The 16,485-nt window shown below is 38.5% G+C and overlaps 3 protein-coding genes across 7 annotated transcripts in view; 1 reads left to right on the top strand and 2 right to left on the bottom strand.

Moving 5' to 3' along the window:
- The window catches only part of LOC100745484 (protein-tyrosine sulfotransferase), a 184,398-nt gene extending 180,283 nt beyond the window's left edge, over positions 1-4,115 (bottom strand). For both annotated transcript variants that reach the window (XM_024364867.2, XM_012380859.3), the window contains exon 1: positions 3,818-4,115. The gene's annotated coding sequence lies outside the window, so the exon portion shown is untranslated. The remainder of the gene's footprint in view (positions 1-3,817) is intronic.
- An 895-nt stretch (positions 4,116-5,010) lies between these two features.
- Positions 5,011-9,473, top strand: LOC100745362 (protein MTO1 homolog, mitochondrial). Of its 3 annotated transcripts, none has more exons than XM_012380866.3 (10): positions 5,011-5,115; positions 6,768-6,995; positions 7,063-7,362; positions 7,444-7,620; positions 7,697-8,104; positions 8,196-8,368; positions 8,458-8,898; positions 8,982-9,085; positions 9,169-9,229; positions 9,294-9,473. In XM_012380866.3, exons 2-10 carry the CDS (start codon positions 6,785-6,787, stop codon positions 9,426-9,428), a joined length of 2,010 nt encoding a protein of 669 aa, XP_012236289.1. In that variant the 5' UTR covers positions 5,011-5,115; positions 6,768-6,784; the 3' UTR covers positions 9,429-9,473. The 3 variants fall into 3 exon arrangements, with proteins under 3 accessions (XP_012236289.1, XP_033174631.1, XP_033174630.1); XM_033318740.1 differs by lacking the exon at positions 5,011-5,115 and adding an exon at positions 5,163-5,280; XM_033318739.1 differs by lacking the exon at positions 5,011-5,115 and adding an exon at positions 5,307-5,725.
- Positions 9,474-10,371: 898 nt separating this feature from the next.
- LOC100745242 (probable G-protein coupled receptor Mth-like 1) overlaps positions 10,372-16,485 on the bottom strand; it is a 158,747-nt gene continuing 152,633 nt past the window's right edge. The window contains exons 7-8 of one of the 2 annotated variants that reach the window (XR_004460958.1): positions 10,749-15,208; positions 10,372-10,683 (exon numbers count right to left, since the gene is read on the bottom strand). Coding sequence is in view for 1 of the 2 variants with exons in the window: in XM_003486392.4 (XP_003486440.1) it covers positions 14,875-15,208 (334 nt within the window). In the remaining variant the exon portion in view is untranslated. Of the gene's footprint in view, positions 15,209-16,485 lie in introns of both variants that reach the window. The other variant, XM_003486392.4, reaches the window with a different exon arrangement.

Raw genomic sequence — 16,485 nt, 5'->3', positions numbered from 1 at the left:
GATTGAATGTAAACAAGTGTGACGTAAGTATTAAACGACATTCTTGCATTATCCGTAATATTCCTGATGCTTAATGACGTGTTTTATATAGTGGAAACTTGTAAAAATACTATGACGTGTAATTTGTACAGCACTTACAATCTTTGAGAATTAAATAGCCGGGAATATGTTTATAACACGAAGAAAACGACCAAAAGAACGCTCGTTAACAAGTCACTATTTACGTGTATCGCGCAACATCTTAGAAGATCTGAACGAACTATAATTTTTAAGAGCAATGAGTATAAAAAAGGAAAACACACATACGACTATCCGTAACGATCATAGTCGACGACTTATGTCGAATTTCGATGGAATTTTAACAAATACCAGTCGACATCACGTTCAAATATCGTTAGCGATGTACGTGGACGCTATAGTAGACTTTATTCGTTTGGTAGATGTACAAAGCACACAAAGCGCTATAAACCAACCAGATACCCGTGTGTTACGAACGTTCTAACGCTACGTTAAAGTACAAATAATATTAGCAAATGTACGCAGAGTTTCGAATATATAGATTGTTTCTTTGTCAATTATTACTTTTGTCAAATATTATTACACGTTAAATGACTGTATGTATCTATATTTAACGAGAAACTCGATTTTCAAGCGAATTTGTTCAGTAAACGTTTGGATAATATAGTGGAGAAATATTCGTATATAAATACTCGAATTGCCACGTTACATCTCGCTACATTTTTCAGTTTTCAGTTTGTCATGTAACGAAGAACATTCAATAAAATGCAAAGTTACGCAACCGGTGTTGCGATAACCACGTCGGTCCCCTCGAAAAACATTAAAGCCGCCTATGATTTTTCAAGCGTGTACGAGCGCATTACGAGAGGGTGTAACCATCCGCGCTGTGTACTCGCGTGCACTTCCTGATTTATGGACAAAGCTCGTCGACCGCGGAAGGTGTATCGCGTTCAAATATCGGAAACCGGTCCATTGTACACATTCGGGTACGGCGTTGATGATTCAAAAAGCGCGCTCGCGTTACCATTATTTACAATATAACCATTTACGTAGAAACCTTCCTAGCCGGCCAATTAAATCAATTATTTAAAAAGAAGAGAAACAAAAATGTCTACGTTATCAACGAAATTTTACGCAGGCCAATGATGAACAAATGGTCGAATAAAATAGCAGGAAATATGGAAAATTTGTGGAAAAATTAAAGATAGCGATTGAACGTTATGTTTGTCCATGTATCGTGAGAACGTCTTGTTGATACAATTAACGAAAAATAACGAGAAATAATTCCAATGTAAAATAGAGGTAAAAATGAAATTTTACATCTTTCCACGTATTCCTATTTCACTTCCTATTGTTATCCTGCAGTTGTTGCTATTAGTAAACGATAACGATGAATAATCTAATAATATGATAACGAAATGAAAAAGAATATACGGAAAATTATAAACAAGATTAGTAAACGATAACGATGAATAATCTAATAATATGATAACGAAATGGAAAATAATATACGGAAAATTATAAACAAGATAAGAGGTAAAAATAAAATGTAATTTTCTCTTGTTCTACCCCTTATTTATACCTTGTGGATACGAATAGCAAGCAATAACGAACACTCGAACGACAATTGTTATCACCTAATTCGTTTCCAACGGGGACGAGGTAAGTTTTGGTGTCGTCGCTGGGAACGAGAGACGTGTCATTTAGCCGGTGTTCGAGATAATGAAATTTAAACGAAGCACTCGGGGGCGAGCGTAACCGCTCCGAAATTTCCATAAAGTTTCGCCGGTGAAGCGTGTGCACGGGCGCACGCGTGCGGCCCTGCAGCAAAATTCGTCGTTGGAAATAATTGTAGATTTCCTCGGTGTAACACACGTACACGCATTTTTATAGTTTTACGTGTTTCTTTTTCCTTCTTCCACTTGTTCGTTTTCATAAGCAGTTTTATGTTTATTTTGATCAATACTCTCCTTCTCCCCCTCGTGTCATTATTAAACATCAACGACAGAGAATACAAAACAAGGCGACATTGTTCCACCGTATTATAAAAAATAGTTAATCGAAAGATATTAAAATAAAAAAAAAAGATTGAGATTGTTAAAAGATATTGAACTTAGCGAAGAATACACTACGTTGTATTTTTATAACATTTTTTGATATATATATACTGGTGAAATACCAACAATCTTATCATTCAACTCGATATAAAATAAAAAGAATAAATAGATGAAAATTTTGAAAGATATAGTGATAGTACATTAACCTTCGCCACGAAACGAAAAAAAAAAAATATATATATATTTTTACTCTACGTGATAACAAAATTCATTTAATCTCGCGGGTTTCCTCGGATCCGTATGAACGAAAATAGATTTTAACATATTAGTAGAACGTAAATATACTATATATAGAAATTACCGGTGTACAATCTGATTGAATAATACACGTAAACGTAGACCTACTCTTCCAAGGGCTAAAGTTCACGGAATGCAGGTTTCGTAACGCGTTAAGGTGAACAAAGCGTGAATTCGGTAAATATCACAATGCATTCGAACCGGATGCTAATGACGCCCTCTCCTCGGTGAAATCGCATCACAAGGATAATTCGTCTACAGCTGAACGCCACTCGTAGCAGCGAAATATCTAGCGGCTATTTTCATCGGCGTTCTAGCAGTAAATATTATGTACCAGTCTGCGACGATCGACTTGGGAGTTAACGGAACAGTGTAAGGATGTTATTGAATGAACAGAGAATGGAATGTCTAACAAAAAATCGATACATGCGTTTCCTAGGTTGATTCTACGTCTTATACGATTGTACTCATATCAGCTAAATTTAACAAGTTACAAATTATGAACGCTAACAAATTCCCTTACGTTATCAATTGGTAAATTATTATGTAAGAATAACTCTTGATTATCTTACTTGACATAAGGTTGTAAAATTATAAAGAAGAATTTTGTAACTTGTCAAATCACCGATATTATTAGTTAATAAATTATCGTGCAAAAGTACTCCAGTAGTAAAATAAGATCGTTACAACTTCTCCTTCGACACTTATGTTTATAAGAAATACGATATGTAATATGAAATATATGATTTCTGCTACGATTATGCATTATTCGGTATAGAAAGAATGATTAATGCGGAAGCTGCGTGTTTATAATCTGTGTACACGTTGGTCTATTCGGTAGGTGCGTGACCCTGAACTGACGTTAAACATGAAAACAGAGTAAATTTCGATAATGGATAAATTTGACAAAGAGCACGACGCGTCACTGAATAATGCATCGATGACCTAAGATGCATTGCATTAAGCACACACACACGTATATACGTATTAGAATTATCTATCGTGAGACTATGAGACTCACCACTCCCGTGAATCCCACGGTTAAAAAAATGCTGGCTGGCATCTGTGACATAACCTATCTCCGGTCCGCTTGGCGACATGGTAATCGCGAAAAGCATGCCGATGTCTTTTGTTTCGTACAACAGTCATACTGTATTCATAGGAAGCATTCGTAAATATGGTTCTATTAGATTCAAACGGAATCGGAATCACGAAACAGAGAAGCGAGATACACGCGACTCATACGCGTGGTATGGTCATTGACGCATCAGGTGTCAGTCACCTCGAAAGGGTACGCAAGTCTCACGTGTGCGCCTTGTACGATGGTCCTCAAGAGCAATTTCAAAGCACGTGTCACGATTGTAGCCATCTTTCCGACTATCCACGATGTATTTTTGCGCACAGTTATGTTCGTATATGTCAAACAAAGTGGAATTAAAACTCACCGATCTTTCCTGGTAAACGCGTTGTAGCTGATGCTCCTTACTCGTCCTTCGTCTCGTTGTCCTCTCCTGCTCGTCCTCTTCTGCCTTTCACCGTTTCGCAATGTGTCAGCAAAAGAATCGGTCGGAATACCAGATTTGGTACAGTCACTTGTCACGAGTACGGTACACGATAATCACTGCGACGAAACCGAGAGTCGAACATAAACGTCGTATAACCGTACCGGTACGAACACACTACGAAACGCGGTACGAACACGACTGCTCCACACCGTACCATAGATCAGCTGCTACTATAGCAGCGCTATCGCGCTGCGCGGCACGCGCCTGAACTAAATGGTGGGGGAAGGGCGGGAACGCGCTAGTCAAGAGTAATATTGGTGGTATTTCGAGTCCCAGACTGTATCATTGATCCGAAATTGCAAGTGAAAATGAGCGCTGAGATAAAAATGTTTCCGATTAATAAAAGAGGACTACACAAATTTTTATGTGTTTATATGTGTATATGAAACTATTAAATCACTATATCGTATATGGATTTAGATAAAATTTAAAACACTCGTGAGAATGGAATCCATATATTTTAAATAAGAGATATCTGTTTTCGAGATGCCTAATCATGATATAGGAGTACAACAATATATATGAATACGTATTTATCACTGTATGTAAAATAATTCTTTAATTAATTATTACCTGCAATGGATAAAGTACAACATTTACTTTACAATTATGACTAGTTGATAATAGATAAACTGCTTTGTATATAGACGAGTATACAGTCACCGATCAGGTATAGAATAGATCTATTAGCACCAACAAAGTGCAAAATAGACCTATTACCCAACGTACCTTTTTGTTCACGGTTTCGGGGTCACTAGAGTCCATTTACCATTTTAGTGTCATTTCCAACGTTATCGAAACAGCGCAGAATGAGATTACGGTACCTCCAGCGATTGGAATTAAAACTAACTTCTAATATGACATTACCATAAAGTTACAAATAAAATATAGGCACCAATGAGGTGCAAAGCCTTGTCTGTGCTATAGGCACGTATAAGACAGAACTACGGTCGTATACAAGTCTAGTTACTCTCGTGGAAAAGATGAGGCTCTTAGGCAGCGGCAAATGTTGTTCAATTTATCCGCAGTAAGGCGCTCTAATCAAACGAGGGTTGATTGACTAACGCCATCGTGTAGGAGTAGCCTGGATCCGGTTGTCTCTCGACTTGTCGACTGAGATTCGACTCACGATGGAAGGAACAAACGGCACCACGATAACATTGACTAAGAATAGGATTGTAAGTCTCGACACTCATATAGCCGAAGCCTAGGGGTAACCTTCCAAAAATTGAGTCGTAATTAGTTGTGAAAAATCAACATGGAAGATAAGAAGGTTCTCATCACACGATCGTATACACAGATCTGAAACTCTAATGGAGGAGATAAGGCTCTTAGTGATCGAAGGATGTTCGTTAATTTCTCCGCAGTAGAGTACTTCAATCGAGAGATTAAGATTCGTCGTGTAACGCCATTGTGTAAAAATAGCACAGATCTTGTTGTCTCTGCCTTTATTGACCTTTGATTTTAATTTTTCATGACTAGACACGACTCAATTTTTGAACGGTTTAGCCTAGTTATGAAATCTGCTTATATGATCGTGGTCCAGACCACAGTTTTTTTTATATGATTCTGACCCATATTGTACCTCATCGGCGGTATAGTATATGCTGAGATATGTAATAAACGGTTAATGGTGATCTAGCTTTTATCTTATTGATATGGAGGAAGTATTTGTTGAGAAATCTGTAAAAATATAGATATACATATAAACAAATAAATTAAAGTTGAATATATGTATATTAATGATATAAAGATATTTTCACAGTTAAATGTAGTAAATTATAACAGGTAATGTGCTTTCTCGAAATCATACTATTCTGTTACAAATATAATTTGCATTATCCTTTTTTTATTTAAAATTGTGTATTTCATTTGTAGCCCTTATCGCATGCGTAAAAAATGAGATTAGAGAGCAGGATTTTGACTGTGTTTCTCTAGATAACTTCATTCGTCACTAAATTGTGCGATATAACCTAACATCTTGTATACAATGTCATCATTTGAAACAAAACTATATTATTGATATTAGTTAAACATTATGGCTTGTGATTCAAAAATATTGTGTTTTCGCCATTGTTGTTCAAAAAGCATATTCTGTAAAGCTGTTCCAGAAATATGCCCAATTTGTCAATTATGTATTACAGAATATAAAATAATGCCCTTTCTTGTTCCATATCCATATAAAAATGCAGCGTGTGAACCAAATTCTATAGTTGTTAGGCCAGCTAATGGCAATTTTTTAACTGATTATCATATCGTAAATGATTTGCATATAGGAATAACTAACATGAATGGCCTTGTTTTTGAATACGACAAAGAGGGTTTAATACTAAATGATTGTTCAAGATGGACAAATTGCATTGCGATAAATGTAATCCCTTCATCTTGGGACAGTCATTGGAATGAAACATTAAAAATAATGTTAAAAGACTCGAAATGGAAATCTGAAAATTATGATGAAATCTCGATGAATTGTTTCAACTTTGTTATAGAGTTTATAAATAATTTGAAATATATGAATATGAACTTTACGAATAAAGAAACTATATGCGAAAAGTTAATATTACCAAAACTTAGAGATGCTCTTACATATAATTTTTTATTTATGAAATTAGAAAATAATGAATTTTTTATATCTTAAGAAAAGTTCATTTTCTATATTTGCTTTCTACATAGATTTATATGTATTATTGGTATTATATAGATCTCTACGTATTTGCCTTTTAAAATCATTATATGAGTATATTTTTTACACATATTATATATTTATAATTATTACAATAAATCATTTAGTACATGTTTAATAAAATGCTCATTTTTTTCATCCTAGAATACTTTGATAATACAATGAAGTATAACAAGATCAGATTGCCTCCATTAAGCAGAAATTATAGACGAGGTTTTCTTCAATTATTAAGAAATCTTTCATCAAACAATCATCAATATAAATTTGATGTCATTGTTATTGGTGGTGGTCATGCTGGAACAGAAGCTTGTGCAGCAGCTGCTAGGATGGGTGCAAAAACATTATTAGTTACTCATAAGAAAAGCACAATAGGTATCACTTTTGTTTCTCTTTTAATATTAAAGATTATTGAATAAAAATTATGACAATACTTTCATAGGAGAAATGTCATGTAATCCATCCTTTGGTGGAGTTGGAAAAGGAAACCTTATGAGAGAAATAGATGCTTTAGATGGTGTTTGTTGCCGTATCTGTGATATCTCTGGAATTAATTATAGAATCCTAAATAGTTCTAAAGGGCCAGCTGTATGGGGATATAGAGCTCAAATTGATCGTGTCTTATATAAGAAGCACATACAGAAGGAGCTTTTCAATACGCCTGGTTTACAAATATATGAATCCTCTGTGGAAGATTTAATTGTACATGGAGATTCTCCAAGTTGTCATGGAATAATTCTTAGTATGCTTATTCTTTTAAATTGGATATATGTATGTTATTAATTTTTAAACAAATGAAATATTTATGAAAATCGTGTTTCAGGGGATGGGACAAAAATATACAGTGATACAGTCGTCATAACAACAGGTACTTTTCTAAAAGGTCAAATTAATATTGGGTTAGAAAAAAGACCTGCTGGTAGATTCGGTGATGAACCCAGCATTGGATTAGCTAACACGTTAGAAACAATTGGATTTAGAATGGGAAGATTAAAAACTGGTAATTGTCATAATCATGTTTTATAGACTTTCTTTACAGGCTCTAAATGTTCTCATGTTTTAAAATATTTTTCTAGGTACACCACCGCGGTTAGAAAAATCTACTATCGATTTTTCCAAATGTGATGTACGTAAACCAGACGAAGTATCAATGCCATTTTCATTCATGAATAATACTGTCTGGTTACCCGTAGAACAACAAATAAATTGTTATCTAACACATACAAACGAAGCTGTCTCAAAAATTGTAAAAGACAACATGCATTGTAATTTACACGTTACAGAGGAGATAACAGGACCACGGTATTGTCCAAGTATAGAAAGCAAAGTTCTTAAGTTTAATACACATGAACACCAAATTTGGCTGGAACCTGAAGGTTTAGATTCACCCATAATGTATCCCTCAGGATTATCATGTACACTTCCAGCAGAGAAACAAGAAGAACTTATTAAATGTATTCCAGGATTAGAAAATGTGAAAATGGGTAAATCTGTTCCCTTTATGATATACATATGTATATTCTGACATTTCATGTTTTTAAATATATTAATATAACGTTGTAATCTTATGCGCAGTGAGACCAGGTTATGGAGTTGAGTATGATTATATTGACCCAAAAGAATTACATGTTACGTTAGAGACCAAAAGGATTCCAGGGCTATTTCTTGCTGGGCAAATAAATGGTACAACTGGTTACGAAGAAGCAGCTGCACAAGGAATTATAGCAGGTGTTAATGCTGCGGCCAAGGTCTCTATCACCCATTTTTTATTATGAACTTTTTAAGTTAATAACGAAGAAATTCATTGTTTTATTTCGTTGAATAATCTATTTTCTAGGTTCTTAATAAAAAGCCATTGATAATAAGTCGAACAGAAGGTTATATCGGTGTACTCATTGATGATCTTACTACACTTGGTACAAATGAACCATATAGAATGTTCACCAGTCGTGCAGAATTTCGATTAAGTCTACGACCAGATAATGCAGATCAAAGGCTTACCAAAAAGGGGTATGAAAGTGGTTGCGTATCAGAGGAAAGAATGATAAAAACAGAAGAAATTTTATCCAGACTAACAGAAAATATAGAGTTGTTTAAAAATGAAATTCATCGCAATGCAAAGTGGTGTCAATTACTGGGTGTTCCAGTTTCTAAGAATTCTAATTTAAGATCTGGTTTTGATATGATGCAGTGTTATGACGTTGATAAATTTATCAAAGCACTTCCTGATCGCTTTGGACATCTCGCAGATGATCCGATTATTTCAAGAAGATTAAAGGTAGCAATATTTTGTTGCAAGTGATATTTTTAAATCAATACGGCTTATCATCTTTTATTGTGACCATCTATTTAATCTTATAGATAGAAGCATTGTATGCAGATTCCTTAAAGAAAATGGAGAAAGAAATCAGTGAAATTCGCAAAAACGAACAGATGCTTATCCCGCCATCCATAGACTATAGCTCGTAAGTTAATTATCTGAAATATAAATTGTGATATCTATTAAGTGCAGTTATCTTTACTAATGACTGAATGTGTTCCGATATAGACCTCAGTTAAGTTTATCTCTGGAGGAAAGAGAAAAACTCTCTGAGTTTCAACCATATACAGTAAGTGTAGAAATAAATCTTCATAATGTTCGCAGTCATTATCCTTATTATTTTTTCTGCATAGATCGCTGCAGCCAGTCGTATTCAAGGAGTCACTCCACCTGCTATTTTTCGTTTAATAAATTATATACGGAGAAATATACAGAAAAATGTACAGAATAGAGCTAGGAAGTCAACTTTAATAACAAATCAACTTTGATAGCAAATCAACTAAAATAAATAGCCGATCAAATCATATACTTTACGTATGTTTATTTAATGTGTGCATATCAACAACAAAAAACCCATTGAAAATCGTTTGCATGCACGTCTGGAACTAAACTTGGACTAAAGTTGGAGTCTATTCAGACTCGAAGACGGACCCCAATTCTTAAGATGTCACTCAACTATCAGCCTTAAACGTTCGTCTTAAGAGTAGAACAAATGGAAGGTTGTTGCCCTCCTGTTTAGCCACCGGATGTATCGTGCCAGCAACCATCAATCTTCCTTAAATAGAAACTTGCTTACACTTGTTTGACAAGAATTATCGAAACTCCGTGTTTACTCGAATTTCGAAACACTACGAAATTATTAATACCTCGCGTGTCAGTATCGGTTGGTTCGCATACGAATCCCGTAGTGAGAATTTACGCGGAAGAGACGAAACTCAATTGCGGCTACTTGTGAAATACGCTCGTTTAATAAGACTAGAGTAATTGTCTCTAACTTACAATGCGGTCGAAGTTTCCATTTCGGCTGGCGCAACTAATGTCAGAGTCCATAGCAGGGAAGTTTGCCTGATTGAATTAAGAGGGGTTCGTCCAGCTTCAAACTTCTCACTACCGAATTGATGAAGCATACCCAGGGTAAACGTCGTTACGAGATTACTCGCGTAATCAATTTATTCGCTGAAGGCACGCGCGACGTACCCTCGCATTACTTCAAATTTTATAACGAACTAAATGAAATTTATTGCTTTTTAAGATCGAGAAGATGGAGGGCTACTTTGACATCTATATGTCGTAGAAATTTCACGATGTGCCTATATTTGTCTACAAGGAGCTAAAACAAATTAAGAAAGTAGAATAATTTGAGGATATATAAGGATTAGAAAATAAATCTACTGGACAATAAATCGATGTTTCAAACAGCAACAAAACATGTACTAACAGTTATTCTTTATTACCATTAGTGCAATAGTAAATACTGTTACGATACATTGTACAGGAATGGTGTACGATCGGCCGTAGTACAGGGTCGTTGTAATTATAAATTTCTCTACCATGGTAATCCGGCTGTTCTCTCTCTACATGGTTAATCGAGCCAATACGAGCTCGCCACTAACTCGTCCTCTAAATCGCACGACGAGTTAATACTATTGTCTCCCTATAATAGCCTCCGTGTCTCCGAGGAATCAACCTTCTTCTTCTCGATATAACAGTTTCCGCACAACAATCCTTCCTTTCATTCTTCATCTATCACGGTAAAAAATATACAAAAAGTGAAGAACTATTTTGGCCAAATTTACGAAATTTCCTACCTCGCGAAGAATCCAATGTCGAATCGATTATCAATAACTTTAAATTAGTGTTAATTGTTCAATTTTGGACAATGCATTTTCTATAAAATTCCAAATCAATGACTTTCTAATCTATCCCAATGACCACGGTTGTCATACCAAGCGCGTTTCACCGTGGTTGGGAACGTTCTCCATGTTAAATTCAACATTGGATTTTCCGCGCTGCGAATGCACGCACGTAAATTACGCGAAGGCACGCGGTCCTCAATAACCGTTTAAACGCGTTGGCCGATCGCGGGTATTTTCCCCCCGGAACGATCGCCAGAGCCATTCTTTTTCTTTTTCTCTTGCCACGATCTCCATCGTGCTCTCGCTGTGATTCACGTGTTCCCTTCTTAATTCTAATTCTCTATACTGGCAAGTTTTCGTGTATGTTTATACGTTTACGTGTATGTACGTGTATACTAAATGTTACGTTTCTCTTATTGTTCATACGTCAACAACGACTACTCCGAATAAATTAGTTTTAAGGCTACGCTGCTCCTCTTTGCTCATCGATTACCCTAACTACCTAACGAATTATCGTCGACTACACTGAATGTTGAATTAATGTACATCGAGATCCATCCTTACGACCAGCAACAATTTCTCAAAGTGGCTTGTATTATTCTTAAATCTTGTAGCTGGTCGCGTACGACGGACACGAATAACTTATATGCGCTTACCGTATAATTACAAGTAACATAATGACGAGAAAATGTTTATCTACAAGGAGATGCAATGACGGGGAACGATCGATGCGTACGAGCTTGACGATCGTCGATTTGTCGCAGACTCGATCACCAGTGAGATTAATTGATCCTTGAACTCGCGTCATCGAGCCAGATGCAAAATAAACGCGATGGTTTAGTCCACATCGCGATGAATTACGAGCGGACGAAACGGAAAAGCTGCTACGACTGTCGCCGGCTCGTTACGCATTGTTCGGCCGCGATTATACATAGCAAGGGATTTATAACGAAGTTACTGCTCGTTAATACGCTAATTACACAGTACCATTCACACGCTCGCATTGTCACGCAATTACGTACACGCAGGCACGACACGCACGCGGCATGGACAACAATGTCGACAAGGAATCGAACAATTACGAGTTTCATTATTTACGAGAAACGAAAGATCAAGAATTTCCGTTTTCGAACACGTGATATTTATCGACGAAACTTTGACGACTTTGCGCTCCACTTTCATTCATACAAGAAGAAAAGGAACTAATATGATTTTAGAAACGATCTGTCACTCTACGAAGATCATATAAACTCTCATAAGGTTTTTCTAAAAGGAGAAGCTTTCGATTTAAACGTCGTTGAGAAATTGAGTCTACGCGTAAGCTTTGGTACCATTTCAGGGAGGAAGATCTGTTTAGAAAACAGTAATGGAGTATCTTCGCAGAGAATTCAGATAGTTTCCGATTAACATGAGCGGAGGGGTACATGGCTCAGTCTCTTGGATGCACCTGAAGAAACAATGACAATGATTACTTTACTCCCGCTCGCGCGTTGAGAGTTACTCGCGCGAACGTGTGGTCTAAAGAATAGCAAACTCGAGTGCGAGGTACTAATTCTACGCAGACGTGAGACGGTTTTTATGCGGTGCGTGTTATCGCACTCAGCGATTTCCCATGACATTCGCAACGACTCAGCACTTGATTTGGAATTGAACTGATGACAAAAAAAGAAAAAGAAGAGAAAAAGACTCTAACGTAAAGAAATAGTTTTGCGAACTGATAAAAAATTAAGAATATCAATATTCATCGCTTGTCGTGATTTTATCGCACACTGACGCGTAATTGTGATTAATTCATCGCTGCAAGGTGAATGAATCTGTCGTGGAATGTCATCGGAAGTTGCGCCGGAAATCGCTTGGAGAAATGGTAATCTCGCACGGTCGCACGCGATGCGAGAACCGAAAGAGACAGGAGACTTCATCTGGTCTCCGTCTGGTTTCCCATTGTATACAATTCGGCACGTTGAACACCACGTTTGGAAGGCATTTCAGAAGGCATTGAATTCCTAGTGTGTATTGTCACGAGTTGTCGTCCATTATGCCCTGACCTACCTACGTATGACTTCGTGAAAGCGTGACTCACCTGTACAAAAAAAAAACACTCTCCTCGTTCGATTCAACTTCAATTGAACTGATTGCTTTTTAGATCGACTTACATTGTCCCTATCGTATCACCTGTGTAAAATCATTTTCACGGTATTAAAAGTATCAAAAAGAATATGGTTTATCCTAACGGAGATGTGCGAACGATGCTTCGTTGTGTTTACGATCGAACTAGCGATATTGTAAAGTCTCATCAAAATTACTGCAACATGAGGCGAAAAATTGCTTCGAGTTTTGTCATCGAAATTGATTTTGGCAGTGTTGTTGCTTTTCTTCGAGCCCCTCTGTGTTTTTCACGGTCCATTGTCGAGATAGCATGATCGAAAGAACGCCACTAACGCCGTGGATCGATAAATGTAAGTCGTCGATGATCCGGCAGTCATACAAAAGAAGTGGAATAAAGAGACGTTGAATGTATTTCAAGAAAATGATGCGCGACTGACGTCGACGAGACTACGCTACAAGACTCCTAATGCAACGCGTTAATGGTAGCCACGATTGTAGTCGGTTGATGCAAATTTATGCCGAAGGAAATTGAAGAGGGATCGCTCGTGGCCTTAAGCACGCTCGATGAATAACGAAGGACGTGCCGCGAAGAAAGTTCCGGATTCACCTGACGCGTGCTTGCGAACACAGGTCAAGGTCGTTGCGATTTCATCGATCGGACACGTCACACACGTCGTTCGTTTATTGGGAAATTTTCGTGGTCCCGATGTGTCATTTATTTGTAGAATCGACGCGTGATCGCGAATAGCAGAACGTCAGACGTTCAAAAACGAGCAAAACGAGCGACCATGTATTAATATCGATGATCGTATTTACTGTCGCGCGAAAAATTCCCTCGTAATCGACCTCGTCCGGCGCCGTTTGTTAATACCGAAATAGCGTGTCTCGTATCGGCCACACATCATCTCGTTAACTTCGCTCAGCGTATAATCGATGGACAGTGACTGGTTGCTCCTACGCGCGTTAACGACGGCCTGGTTGATTCGACGACGGATCTCTGAGCGATCGGTGACAACGAACAACGCAACTCTCGCTTCGAATCGTCGTTAGAGAGATGAAAAGACGGACGAATCCAGAGAGTGGCGCGAATTACAAATTGCAACGATAACAGGAAATTCGACGCGAGTGAAAGCTGGACCGAGAGTCGTTGGGAATGCGCTTTTCTCTCGAGAGGGGACTCGAACCAGGACGGGTGTCTCTATGAATATTTGTCGCTTCGCGTTGTTTTCTCTGTTCTCCATTGTGTTCCCTGTCGAGACAATCAACCATTCAAAGTGACAGTTCGCGCGTTCTACCGCTTTCCCCGCGTTTAGTCCGCAGGGACACGAGCGGCGAGCAAACGCGTTCTTGGCGACTGTACTTCTGCCAAGGTCGACGACCTCTTTTCTTAGTAGACGAGGATTTTTGACGCGAGTCGAGTCCTACTTGGACGGGCCTAGTTGTATACGGGCAATGTTCGTGAAACGGCACTCGTCGAGTCACAAAGTCATCCGGAACGGGGAAGTCCGGTTATTTCAAGTTCACGGCCTCGAGGTCGTCGACCCTGCAACGCGAATCGGGAACGGATAGTAGATATAGAAGCTTTTCTCTGTCTCCTTCGAAGACGATCGTATTATTAAGTATCAACGGCGTTCGTATTAAGAATCGCACGAACTATGAACAGAGAAAAGAGAATGCTGCTTCTTGGTAGTGATCCATCAATGCGATGCTTTTCACGCTGGTCGCTTCGTATACAGTGTTCTTCCGCTTCGTGAACTTCCGCGTCTGTTTTACGTGTTTCACGAGATTCGCGAATCTGCCTCTTTCCAACACACGCTTTCGACTTCCCGTCCACTGAATCCTGTCTCGATCTCTCTGCTTGAGAGTCGAGTAACTCTAAACTGACCGACAGCGACGGTTCCAACGGACTAAACAGAGCAAGCACGCCGTCAGAGAAGCTCGACTGTCGGAAGCGGCAGGTCAGAGAAGTCGCTTAGCAGATGGTTTCCAGCGGAGCGGTCTTCGTGCTCGGATTCTGAATGACGCTGTCGCCCATGCTGGGCATTCCGTGACTGGTGGTGCTCAGTCCGTTTCCCTGCCTTCCAGCGTTGGTCCTCGGATTCCTGTTGCAGATCCTTTTCAAGGCGGCGCGGACCTGGGGCTGGCAGCCAACTACCGCGAAGATCAGCACGCCCTGGAACGCGTTTATCAAGTCGGTGAAGTACCAGATGTATTGAGGACCACCGACTGCCCACGAGACCACGTCGGCTACCCAGGTGACGCCCATCACGACCACCAGCTTCATGCACACACGGCCCAGTGCGGCTCTGAAACAGAAACATTAGATCCTCGTCAGAGCTAGGAAATGAGTATTTAGTTTGAAGATGATCGAGTGCTCGAAGAAGTCGCATTAGAAACTCTATAGGGGACTCCGGTCGAGATTGCCTATTAGATGTCGGATTTTTTTACAAACTCGTATCTTCATGAACAGGATTTCACGAAACAAATTCCAAGCTTTGATATTTCAAACGTTTGCACTTTCTTCGGCTCTGAAGCGATTTTGTGTTACCATCGCTAGAAATCAATTAAGTTGTTAAAAGAAATATAGAAATGTCTACTCGACACTTGCCCACACTGGGTTTAAGAGAAAAAGAATCCACAAGGTCGATTAGAATTTAGGGAGACTCGTCGATGGTTTGGATAATTGAATTGGTTAAAGCGATCATCCGAGGGAATACGGGTTCGCGTAGTTGACACATTGCTCGGAGAATCTTAAGCATTTATTATCAGTTGCGCGTGAAAGGAATTTTTTGGGTCTGGCCTGCTTGATTTATGACGGTTATTGTGCCTTGAATTCAAAGAACGAGGAATGACAAGGCAGTGATTCAGAGATCTATGGAGATACACGTTGGTTTAAGAAAATTCTCTGCACATTTATCTTTCTCGTTATACGCGCAGCATATAGGAACGTTATTTTTCATGTTTCGTAAAGATGCTGTTTTATTCGTGTTACGGGGATATCGTTCAGCCGCGACGCCACAGGTACCGCGACGAATTTCCGGCGACAAAAAGCGACCCGATTCAATTAGCGCTACGTTCAATTACGATGAACATAAATCAGGCCGCAAACGTATCCGTTTGTTCAGCGTGACACGTTGCGCCGCCACGAGTAATGTATGCATCGCATTGTGGTCGAAGTCAAAGCATTATTAATTCGTTCCGGCTGAGTATTCGCAGCCCGTTACGGTGTTGTGTCGCGAAATTATAGCGTTATAAAGGCCACGGAGTCCTCTTTCCCTCCTGCCATTCCCCATTTTAGTACTTTCGTGGTTGCCCAATCTTTATTATCGCTGTCGCAATGTTTTCCAACTTACGACGTGTAATTGAACGTCGATAAAATCTGTATTTTTTGTTGCAGTAGACAATTTCTAACGCGTTCTTTTTTTTGATATTTCAAATTTTTTATACAGATCCTTAATTGCACAAATTTCTATAGCGTGCTGTAGCCAAGAATTTCCGAAGCCTTTATTTTAGTTAGTAATTCTTCGCGTATCCGATTTTGTCGAGTCTATAATCCAACGAAAACTTTAAAATTTTGATACGA

This window comes from Bombus impatiens, unplaced genomic scaffold, assembly GCF_000188095.3.
Source record: "Bombus impatiens unplaced genomic scaffold, BIMP_2.2 scf_0113, whole genome shotgun sequence".
Lineage (NCBI taxonomy): Eukaryota > Metazoa > Arthropoda > Insecta > Hymenoptera > Apidae > Bombus > Bombus impatiens.
The sequence above is the reverse complement of the archived record's forward strand: the minus strand, read 5'-3'. Positions and strand labels throughout refer to the sequence as shown.